This window comes from Mastigoproctus giganteus, chromosome 9 (assembly GCF_048544385.1).
Source record: "Mastigoproctus giganteus isolate SK-2022 chromosome 9, ASM4854438v1, whole genome shotgun sequence".
Classification (NCBI taxonomy): Eukaryota; Metazoa; Arthropoda; class Arachnida; order Uropygi; family Thelyphonidae; genus Mastigoproctus; species Mastigoproctus giganteus.
The window spans coordinates 148,933,906-148,946,574 of record NC_143583.1 but is presented as its reverse complement, the minus strand read 5'-3'; the positions used below and the strand labels follow the sequence as shown (position 1 = coordinate 148,946,574).

At 36.2% G+C, this 12,669-nt stretch overlaps 1 protein-coding gene across 9 annotated transcripts in view; it reads left to right on the top strand.

The window, feature by feature from the left end:
* The window catches only part of Gyf (GIGYF family protein Gyf), a 915,224-nt gene that overhangs the window by 230,499 nt on the left and 672,056 nt on the right, over positions 1–12,669 (top strand). For 7 of the 9 annotated variants that reach the window (XM_090381591.1, XM_090381590.1, XM_090381589.1 and 4 more), the window contains one exon: positions 3,266–3,421. The exons of the other annotated variants lie outside the window; for them this stretch is intronic. In XM_090381591.1, the coding sequence (XP_090237717.1) occupies positions 3,266–3,421 (156 nt within the window). The remainder of the gene's footprint in view (positions 1–3,265; positions 3,422–12,669) is intronic. 9 annotated transcript variants of the gene reach the window in all.

Genomic DNA, 12,669 nt, shown 5'->3' with positions numbered 1-12,669 from the left:
CCAATGGGAAAGTTGCAGTTTTGAAGTTCACATGGTTTGTTTAAGAGTCTAGTAGGGGAGGCATTGAGAGAACTATAGAGCTGTTTAAATCTGATGCTATAGAATAACATTGGTAAGACTCTTGGAAGTAACACCATCTATTAATATCAACCCAGTTCACTTTTCAAATAATTTTTCAGTTTATGTCAGTTTTGTATTTATACTGTTATTTATTTTATTAAATGTTATTCTTACTAAATCCTATGGATCCTAAATAAATAACAGCCAAACAAGACTGCAACAAAAATCTTGACCTGAAACAATTAAGAACCCAACAATGAAGAATGCTGGTAAAGTGAACAAGGAAGTTTCCTGTTTCTCTGATATGAAGGAGAAATTTTAAAAAAGGCATACTGTTAAACTGCTGTTTGAAAAACATTACAATCATTTTTCTCAAGAATTTTCATATAAAATTTTGCAACTAATTGCTAAATGTGGAAAACTACATAACATTAGAGAGACTGATCCTGCTATGTGCAAAGTGATCAACCTTGCTGCTATGGATGAAGGGGTGGCAAATGAAGTTTAACATTGACAAATGTAAAGTACTACATATGGGAAACAGCAACCCCAGAGCAACGTATCAACTCTGTGGTACTACACTGACAGTGGTAGAGAATGAAAGGGACCTGGGGATGGTTGTGCAGGCAGATATGAAGTTTTCTGAGCAGTGCAGACGGGCTGCAAGAGTAGCTCATGGTGTATTGTCGATGATATATAGGAATTTTTCTAGCAGGGATAAGGAGGTGATTATTCCCTTGTATAAGGCAATGGTCAGGCCACACCTTGAGTACTGTATACAGGTCTGGAGGCCTCATTTCAAGAAGGATGTACAGATGCTGGAACGAGTACGGAAAAGAGCAACAAGATTAGTGAATGGAACAAAGGGGTGCTCTTACGAAGAAAGGCTTAAGTTTTGCAAATTACAGTGTCTGGAGACTAGGCACCAGCAAGGTGATCTGATAGAGATGTATAAAGCCTTGAATGGTTTGAGCATGCTCAATGCTGATGGGATTCTTCCACTTGCTCAGGATAATCACCTGCGAGAGCATTAATTCAAATTGAGGAAAGACAGATATAGGATAGATGCGTGGAAGTTTCCCTTTAAACCACCAGATAGTTGGTTGGTGGAACAGATTTCCATCCCTTGTCGTGGAAGTTGATAGCCTAAATAAGTTTAAGGCTTAGCTGGACAGGTATTTCGAACGAACAGAGGGGTGAAGTGGAAGTGGTTATTTTTTATTTATTTATTTATTTTTTTTGGCTGATGCTGCATAAGCTTGCTTTCTTGCATCAAATGCCTCTACTAATGCTAATGCTAACCTGTGAACCTAATAGAGGCAATATAAAGTAATCAATCCCATTAAGCATTGGTATTTAGATGAAGAATGACATTGAAAGTATGCTATGTGATGATTTGAAGATGAAAAAATTTGCCTTGCAATTTCAATTTCACGAATGGACTTTTTATATTAGTGTGAAGCCTTGTATACTATCCGATGTACATTTTGTAAATGCCAACAAAGAAGTTATTGAAGAGTTATTGATTGCTAAAAAATTTACAACAGATATAAAGGGAGCAACCATTTTTCAAGTAGTTAATTGTTACTTTAATAAATAAAACATTCCTCATAACAGTATCCTGGCATATGTGGCACACTCTGTCTGAGTGACAGCATGATTTCATAGCACACTTAAAAAAGAGTAAGTGTTTTTTTATAATAAACTGTCATAATGTGCACCATAATATACTTTGTAATATAATGGGTGGATTGCTGTCTAAATAATGAGAGAGAGAGAGCGAGAGCGAATCTTTATTGCAACCCAAGAAAAAAAAAGAGATGGTTACAGAGAACTTAATGTTGGAACCTACCCATCACAGCACGCAATCCAGGGGTTGAAAGGCAAATGATTTCTTAAAGAGCTGCGCTGTTTGTTCAGGGATATCACACATAAGAAATACAGTTTAGTTCTCTTTTATGGTATAGAATGGTGGTTCTAATCCTTTTTTTGCAGCATAACCCTTAGTCCAGTGAAACTGTTTTTTTTTCTAATATCCTCCAAATAATCTTAGTAGTGAGAGAATTTGATGGAACCCATTCCATTAGAAATATTGGTTACTTTTTACTCTTTTTGGGGTCTATTTGGCTGAATGAATTTGTCACTTTCCACTATTTGGAAAGGTTCTGGATTCAGATTCGACCAATGATATAAGGAACTTATTGGACCATTTTGAAATGAGCCAGAATTGTTCACTCTCAGTGGCTTTACAAATTTTTCTCTTGAATTTTTCATCCTTCAGGTAGCAAGCCAAAGAAACTTGTCTTGCTAAGACAAACTGGCCTTATGAACACTTTCAGTTTATAGACCAGTGTGCCGAAGCAGGAAATATTGGTTTTTCTCACAGTTGAAATGGTGTTTGGCATTGGAATTGCCATCAGTTCTTAATATCCCACATCCTTCATTTATCTGAGAATTCTGCTGACACTTGTGATGACTCCTCATGACATCTCTAGTTCATTTCTGATTATTGGAAGAGCACAATACTAACCTGAGACAACAGCCAGATTAATGGTTATTTGTCATGCTATTTCTGCTAATATTTTCTGACATCCCTTTTGACAAAGTTTACTTGGGTATTGTTTTATACACAGAAATTTCTTGCGGACATCCTGCTATCCCAGGGGCTCGCTTCTAGTGAGCACGGGCTTGGCACACCCAAGCTGGATATCATCATTCTTCTCTTTTTTGATGATTCCCTCCTACTTCTCTCTCTCTCTCTCAGGGTACTAAATTTTTTTTTTTTTTTTTTTTTTTTTTTTTTGGCTTCAGCATAAGTCTCAGACTTCCTTGCACCACATGGCTAATAATAATAATATGGCATCCAACTGTTCGCTAGAACTCTGCAGTAATTTTTGAGAGTTATAGATCACACTGTTTGAATTTAACGTTGTTTTTTTCTTTGTGACTCATAAATTGAACTAAAGAAGGAAAAGTTTATATATAATTAACCTTATTAATAATTTCTCGGTTATTCTTTGTATTAGAAGGCATGTTTAAATGCTTGTCTGTTTATATTTGATAGCAGCTTGATTCATGTGTGATTTGGATTAAATATAAAATCTTAGTTTTATTGCTAATTTTACTCAAGTTTAGAGTCAAAGAATAACTAGTATAATTTTTTTAGCTTGCAATCAATGTAAGTTAATTGAGATGAATGTTTTAGGAAGGGGTGCATCTGATGACAGTAGTAGCATTTCAAAGAAAGATGGTTTCCGTACAACCGGTGATAACTGGAGGAGATCAGGAAGGGATGTGGACCGGCTTGTAGATGATGAAAGTGACTGGAGGCAGAGTAACTCTCGAGGGCCTGATACTTGGGGTAAGAGTTGAAAGGATGAGTGTAAATAATTGCGGGTTTGTTTAGTTTCGAATAAACAGAATCTTAAGAATTTGTCATTCTACAGGGTGCATCACGAGTTGTTTTAATTAGAATAATTATTTTTATATTTGGCTGCAGTTATTTGGCAACTGATTATAATACGTTGGGTGTAATGAGTTGATTAGCTTGTGGTTTAGTGTAAATAAGAAAAAGAATTCTGCTACATCAATTGTAGCAGAATTGATTTAGTTAGGGAAGGATGTTATGTGGTTTTCCATTAAGATATATTACTAAATATATTATCACTCTTATACCACATGAAATTAATGATATAGTTTAAGCTATTTGCCTAAACTACTACACATTAAGGAAACGTTTCGAGTATATTACCAATACCCATCATCTGACCATACTATTTGGCTAACAAAAATAGAAAGGGTTACAAATTTGAATACAATTACCAATATTACATTTCCAATTATCAATATTGTGATTACAATTGCCAATATTATGAATATTAAAATTACGATTTGCATATAAACAATTCTAAGTCTGGATTATTGTTACAATAGAACCAGATATTAAATTAAGTAAATACAGGTAGTTCCAGACTTTACGAGATAATTTGTTCCTAGCACATGCTCGTAAAGCGGGAATTTATTTCCTTTATATATAATGTAGAAAATACGGTTATGTTCTCAACAATGAAATTAGTTTGGTTAAACATTGATTGATTTATCCAAAGAAATGAAAATGTACCTTGTAAAATCAAGCAATTTATAATAATAATGCAATTATTTATGACTTACAAATGTTAAAGAAAATGCACACTCGTTGATCACTCATTATTGGCTCTACACTCATTGGTTTGTTGCACAAGTAGTTGTTGTTTTCAGAAACGCTTCAAGAGGCATTTGTTTCCAAGATAATCTTCTCTTTTCATTATAAATTTCAATAGCATGCATAAGTATTTTTTAACGGAATGCATAAATTGCAACTAACACTATTTGCTCGGAGTAACAAATTTACGAAGCTTAAAAAAAAAAAGGAATGAAGAAAAAAGTCTGAAATTTTTTTTTTATACAATTGAAGATATCAGTAAAGGGGAAACACATTTCAGTGTAAAAAACCACACAATTCCAGCTATCGGTATTTTTGCAAATGCAATTGCAACATGGAGTTTACTGCCCATTTATAAATCCTTGCACTAACAGAAAAGCGATAAACCAGAAAGTGCAAATTGTTTTTGTTTTATAGTCTTGACTTCCAGAAATGTTTTTTAGAAAAATATCACAAATGCGTTCAAAATCGATTCTTATAACAGAACATATGATAATGATGAAAGTGTAGTGCATTTAAAAAAGATAATTTTTTTTTTTTTTGTTTTTTTTATGTAAACCCCAAACACGAGAAGTATTAGAACCTATAGTACTTTAGTACCGTGCTTAGGTTGAGAAGACGAAAGAAGATATTTGTTGACATTGGACTTGAACTTCTGTAGACTGTAATTTTCAGGAAATGCATATGAAGGAAGGTTGTTCCAGAAAATGGCAGTTGAATGAATAAACGAGGAAGATGAAAAGTTGGTTCTGTGAGTTTGAAGTTGGACAGTAAATGGATGTTGGCTGGGGGCTGCATGTGTTCGGACTGTTTTGAAAGAGAGAGAGAGAGCGGCAATTATAGAAACCAATTCAGAAGAACAGTGCCCATGGAAGTATCTGTAGAAGAGGCATGCAGCAGAAACAGTATGTCTAGGAGATATAAGGGTCTTCATAAGAGTGGAGAGACTCTGTTAGAGATGAATCATTCATTAACCTAACTACCCTCTTCTGAATGGAATCAAGAAGCCTGAGAGAGAGGTTTTGGGGGCACTACCCCAGATGTGGGAACAATATTGCATGGCAGAGCGGATTTGCGATTTATACAGAGTGTGAGCAGCTGTTTGGAAGAAAAGTAATGCCGAGAGCGAAAGAGAAAACCAAGTTTTTTTAGATGCAGAGGAAGCAATATTTGTAATGTGCTTGTGCCAAGAGAGATTAGAAGTCAGGGTAATCCTCAAAAGAGATATCATTTTGCCTAGAAATCGGAGTGTCACTAAAGATAAGCATAGGAGCAGAAGAATCCTTTTTGCGAGATATAAAACAAGACTGAGTTTTAGAAGGGTTGAAGTCAACTAAGTTGTCTTTGCCCCACTGGAAAATTACCTGAAGATCGGCATTTAAGGAATTGGTAGCAGATTTTCGAGAAGTTCAAGCTGATTAAACAGGGCAAGGTTGGACTGGAGAAAGTCAAGTTGCAAAGAGAGGAAGTCAAAGAGCTCCAAGTGATTAGTGGAGTTGGGAGAACGGTAAAGACAACAGATGAATTTGACACAATGAGTTAGAGAGATTTTAAGCTGGAGAAGATCGAAGAGGGGAGATTCTAAATTACCAGGTCTTTGACAGGGAATATCAGAACGGACATGTGCACAAGTACCATCTTTGAGGTGAAAGGAATCATACAGCGAATAATTTGGGCATCTGAGATGAGCAATAGTTAAATCAACCAATAACTGAGAATCAGTTTGAAAAAGTACATGGGGTTTGGCAGACTGCAAGTGGAAATGGACATTGTTGAGATTAGAATTGAGACGACGTATATTTGTGAAATGAATTAGGAAGTGCTTGGGAGGTTTAGATCTTTTTTGCAGATAAGCTTGCTCTATTAGTTTGACAATTCATGGTGTATTCAATAGTAAGAAAAAGTGGGTGGGACATGCTGTATGAAGTAATAAAATTTTTGGATATGGCATACACATGGTAAGAATATACCCAGATCCTTGACATAACGTGGCCTCAACAATGCTCCCCTCATACATACTACTAGGACTCCCTCCAGTCACTATCTGGCAGAGTAGAGGTAGCAAGATTATACACTAGCTGATCCAGAAGCCTCCTAGAGAGTTACCTGTAGGTTCGGTCCGGTGTACTATCTAGCGGCTGGCCTGAGAACACCGTTTTAAAGCTGTAACCTAATGATTTGAATTGGTAACTACTGTAATTAAATTTACACTTTAAAAACGACTTTTCAGAGTGTTATATAGTGAAAATTTGAACTTACAAGGTTGTGGAACAAATTACCAAAAAACATTGGGTTCACATTACGATATTTTCACAATACGATGGTGTCTCTAGAATGGATTAATATCGTAAAGTGGGGGTACACTGCATCATATATCTATGAACATGGTTTGAAATGTGGTATTTATGAATGTTTAACATTCATTTTTTGCAATTAATGTTCACATTTTCGATTTTGTTTATACTTGATACTTGGAGGGGGGGGGACAACTCGTAAAGCAGGAATTGCCTCTAAAAAGAGATTAAATTTTTACCTACTGACAGACTCCTCTTGCCAATGCTCCCAGAAACCTGATGTGCATGCAGCCAAGAAGCCTGCCAGCAATTAATTTATTGGTGAGGGATTAATTTCAATATGCAATTGTGACAGGATTTTTATCCTCAATCCGGGGTTCTTGTATAGTATACTCCTGAGGTGACCTTTGCTCTCCTACTCTTGTTTTGTATCCTAGACCTGTGGCTTTTGTGTAATGGAATCCTGAGATGATCTTTGCTCTTTTACTCTGGACATCAGAGTTGGTTTTCTGGCTGGTTCTGGTCTGGAAGGGGGTTGTATGTAGGTTACTCATCCAAACAAGTGGTCTATTTTCTTTTCCTGGTTTCTCATTTCTTCTATTTTCTACTTAAAAATATGAAAATATTGTGGGTTGAACTTGACTCCCTGTTTTCTATTGATGGATGAGGCTCCAAACAAAACATTGATAATTGTAAATGTAATATTGGTAATTGTATTCAAATTTGTAACCCTTTCTATTTTTGTCTCCCCAATGGTATAGTCTGATGATAGGTATTGGTAAGATTCCTGAAACGTTACCTTAATGTATAGTAGTTAAGGCGAATAGCTTAATAAACTATATTATTAATTTCACGTAGTATTAGAGTAGTAATATATTTATTAATAATCTTAATGGAAAATAACCATGTAACATCCTTCCCTTACTATATTAGATCTAGATATGCATCAACCACAGTCAGTCTCCTCCGCAAATTTGAAAATCATACCGTAAAAATTACAAAACTAAAATGTAGGTATAAATTTCTTGTAACATGTAGAAATGAAAAAATTACCCCAGCTAGCCTGAACATAAAAGACCCCATTAAAAATAACTTTTCGTAAAAAATCATTAACATCACGCTGTTAAAACTATTATGGAGTGCAATTAGACAAATCAAACTAGACATAGCCAAAATCATCGATACTTACAATAAAAACCTCGCAGAATTAAAAGACAAACCTTAATGAAAACAATTTTTCAAACATGCTCTGATTAATTTCCATTCAATCCAAAAATGCAGATAGATTTATCCAAGCATCTCGATCAAATTCAAAATGGAAATAGTAAACAGCAACCTTCCTTTCTTGAATGTCCTGTTCACAAGAAAACCCACAGAGCTACATACGGAAGTTTACAGGAAATCTGCTGATACTGGAATCATTAAATTACAAAACCTTCCATCTTTTCTCAACAAAAATCGGTATTCTAAAGTCCCTTATCCTAAGAGCTCACTGAAACTTTAAAGACAACAGTCTACAACAAGAAGTACAAATAATAACTAAGCTTGCAATGAAGAATGGGTTTCTGGTACTTGTTATCAAAAAAGCCATAGAAGACACCTCCAAGACCATCAGATAGCCTCAACCCAGCAAAGATAGGTGAAAACTCATATGTATACTGTACATATGGATGTTCTCTGATGTACTGTATACATCAGAGTGGACTTGGTGCATCATGGCCTTAGTCACCCTTGCGCCATAAAAACCAAAACCAAAAAAATTAACTGTCATTCAGCACTAAAATAGCTAAAGAAGCCAAAAAATTTGGTATCTTCACCTTCTTCAAAAGTTCACCCTCCATCAAGCAGATCGTAAAACAACAGTTCAACAATTCTAAAAGTACTATCTATAAAATACTGTGGGGGTAAATACTATAAAATAAACTAGATGTGGGGGTAAATACTATAAAATAGACTAGATGTGGGGGTAAATACATAGGTGATTCATACAGACGTCTACAACGAAGAATAAAAGTGCGCATAAAAGATGGACAATACGAGAGAGTTCTACAGTCTGACACAGTCCTCCATTCTTTCCAGTGTTATGACACTTCAGATTTCAAGAACATCCTTTCTACAAATACACTACAACAGAAGTGTCTATCTGTTTCAAAGAAGCAGATTCAAGGAAGCTTTTCTCATAAAAATATTTGGAGCCTCAGCCATCAATAGAAAACGGAGTTGAGTTCAACTCCGTTTTCTATAGTTTGGGATAGCTTAGTAAGCTATCCCAAACTCAAATTGAAGCCATTGCTGTGCGTTAGATTACTCAGATTGCATTAACACTAGTGTCAGTCTATCTTCCACCAAATCATACGTACTCTTTATAATCTTGCAGAGCTTTTAATCCAGCTACCCTACCCTGTCTGCTTGCTAGGGGATTTCAATGGCCACCACCCTTTATGGGGACCCTCTAAATTAGATAGACATGGTTGACTGATTGAAACTCTACTAGAGAAACAAAACCTCACAATTAATAGTGGTGCACACACCCATATACAGTTACCTACTGGACAGACTTCTGCAATTGACCTCCCGATTTGCTCCCAGATACTGGTTCCTAGTCATTCAGTGGTCCGCTATGGATGATCCCATGGGCAGTGACCATTTTCCAATTGTTTGTATCCTGTGCACTGCACAACCACCATTAGACCAATCTGGTCTAATGGTGGTTGTGCAGGAAATGGAAATTTTCTAAAGCCAATTGGGCCAAATTTCAGTCAGCAATCACTCTGGACAAAAACACTATTCAACTACAGCCTGTAGATAAAGTAACTGATTATATCACATCCCGTCTTTTAGTTGCAGCTAAATACTCAATTCCATCATCAAATCCCACAATCCGATGGCACTTCAACTACTGGTGGAACGAAGAGTGCACAAAAGCGAAGAAGGAAAAAAAATAAAGCATTTAATTTATTCCATCGATCTCCTACCACAGCTAATCTAATTAGCTACAAGAAGCTAAGAGCAAAAGCGCTTCTCATTGAAAAGCAGGCCAAGAAAGATTCTTTGACTCGGTTTGCATCTACTATCAGTAGAAACACCGACTCCAGGTTAATATGGAAGAAAATTAGGCAGCTTTCTGGGAAGTTTCCAACCATCTCTTCCCCAATTCTTTCCTGGCAAGAACTCTCTGCTCCTCTAGATATAGCAAATGCCCTGGGCAAAATCTTTGCCCAAGTCTCAGCTGCATCAAACTACACTCTGAATTTCCAAAAAATTAAGGCCGCTACCGAATGGAGACCTATCAACTTTCAAACCTTACTATCACTTCTATGTAATCAGCCTCTTCAATATTGTAAACTTTTACAAGCCATCAGAACAACATGAAACGGTGCTGCTGGGCCAGATGGTATATATTATGTAATGCTGCAGCACCTCGATGACAAAAACTTATAACTGCTGCTAGTCTTCTTTAACTGGATCTTCCTAGAAAATATTTATCCAACCTCTTGGCACCATGCTACAGTTTTGGCCTTTTTGAAACGGAAAAGATCCAGCAGTTTTGAATGCTAGAGTTGAGTTGAATATAAGCAAAAACATTCACCAAGGAGTTGAACAATTCATTTACATGAGTTTACAAGACTGAGAACAACTTATTCCTTCCTTTTCTAAATGTCCAAATCTAACGCTCAAGCAATTTTACTACAAATTATTTTACTGTTACTTATACAGACACCATTCTCCATTGCAGATGTAACCATCCCAAAAATGTGGATGTAGACAAAGGGTTTGACAGTGAGAGCCTTCCACAATTATAGTCTGCAAGAATTGGATACAAAATTGCAGATAAAACTCATTACCAGCCATCACTTTTCCTTACCATTCTGATATAAGTGAAAATGAGGGTAGCTTGCAGATACAAAGATAAGAGTCTGCCCTATAGGAACAAAAGAACTAAAGCAGTTTCTTAGAAATCACACACACACACACACACACACACACACACACACACACACACACACACACACACACACACACACACACACACACACACACACACACACGTCTGCTGGATTGACTCCCCCAATGTAGCAGCTGTTACATTTGCCAGTCATACTGTGAGCTTTGCTCAAGAATGAAGCAGTATAACATTGAAACCAAGATGGGAATACCTCATTACTCTCAAAATTTTGGCGAAGCTGCTGTTTCAACCCCTAGCAGCCCACCACAATGAACAAAAACATAGGCTACAAAGAAGCCTCAATCATATAATCTACCACAAACAGGAACATCAGCAGAAACAGGGGAAAATAAGAATGTCTATTGAAAGGTGTAGTTTAATATAGGATGGAGGTAGGGTTGCAAAAGGAAAAATTTCATTGTATTGGTTTTAAAAGCAGTTTATTAAACTAGAATAACAATTGAATTTTAAATTTAGAGATACTGCAGGTTTCTACATCTTTGTTGATCTTCTTCACTGGATTCAGAATTAAAAAGAGAAAAAACTTGTTTTCAAAAACAAAAAAGAAAACTTTTAACATCAAATTATAGTTAATATTATAAAGGAAGGATAACAATACAGTAATACCCCGACTTACGCAGACTTGGAGTTACGCAGTTATTGATTTTTTTGTTTGGCAACACTTTCGCCCATTATCTTCAAGGTCGTTTTTCATATGCTATTGATATATGGTGCGACGGCGGAGAGTGAGAGCGAACCCCTGTGTGAAAGTTGTGTTTTTGCCTCCAAACACAACCAGCTTGCTTCAACCGATGGACCAGGGAGTCATCAAAAGATTCAAGGCTTACTACATGAGGCGTTCGTTTGCACGTCTGAATGAAGCTATGAGACAAAATAGTGAGATATCTGTTAAAGACTTTTGGAAACAACAATTCAATGTTTTAGATGCGGTAAGAATCATTGAAGAATCTTGGGATGAAATTTACAAAAAAACATTGAATGGTGTCTGGAAGAAACTCTGTCCATTTTTTTTTTTTTTTTCAAAAACGAGACGAAAACAATGCCAGAACCTGATCATGTTGCTTGTGATAGAAGAAGTTGTTAATCTTGCCAGGCAATTAGATTTGGAAGTCAATGGTGATGATGTCAACGAGCTGTTGGATTCACATAGTCAGGAGCTGACAATGAATGAGCTCATAGAGATGTGTGAGCAAAACGTCACTGAAGTATCCGACACTTCAGACCCAGTTCCACCAGAAAAGCACATGACAATTGCAAGCTTGACAGAAGGTCTCAGCTCAATTGAAAAGGGCTTAAAAATTTTAGAAAACATAGACTCCAATGAAGAACGCGTTATAGCTACAAAGCAAGGAATAAAAAAATTATTAGCTTGCTACAAAGAAATTCTGCATGAAAAAAAGGCGCTCTGTCGTCAGACGAATTTGTTAGATTTTATGAACCCATCGACATTGAAATAACTTTTTTACATAACTCATTTATTTTTTTAATACATATTTTGTGTTAATATGTATAAAGAACTGCAATTTTATTAAATATTTTTCTTCTAAACTAGTGTTTTTGTTAGTCCTTGGTCCCAATTAAACAAAATTTATATGTATTTATGTGTAAAGTTGTACCCCGACTTATGCGAATTTGACTTAAGCGATTTTCGTTGGACCCACCTATCGTGTAACTTCGTGGTACTACTGTATATAGTTCTCATACCATGGGCTTAGAAATCTATGCAGTGGAAGTTCCCTCCTCCCCTTAATTCTTAATCCACAATAAGAAGATCTAAAAAGAGGGGGTTGGACATGTGATATCTCTAAATTTAAATGTTAATTGCTATCCCAGTTTAATAAACCGTTTTTTTGAAACCAACATAGTGAACTGTTTTCTCTTGCAAACAGATAGAAGAGTCATTATCCCTCTCTCCCCCTACATTCCATTTTTTCTCCAACTTCCAGGTCCCCATCTAGAAAGAGGTCAGCAGCCCATCTTTCAGCAGGATATCACAGTATCCCACTACAGTTAGAGGAATATTTAAGCCGATCCAGATAAGTCATCAGACTACTAATGCATGACACTATTAGGTTTTCTCCCAATGACAGCTTGAGTATCCAGAATTGGAGAACTGCACCTCAGGTCCCCCATGATATTACAGGACT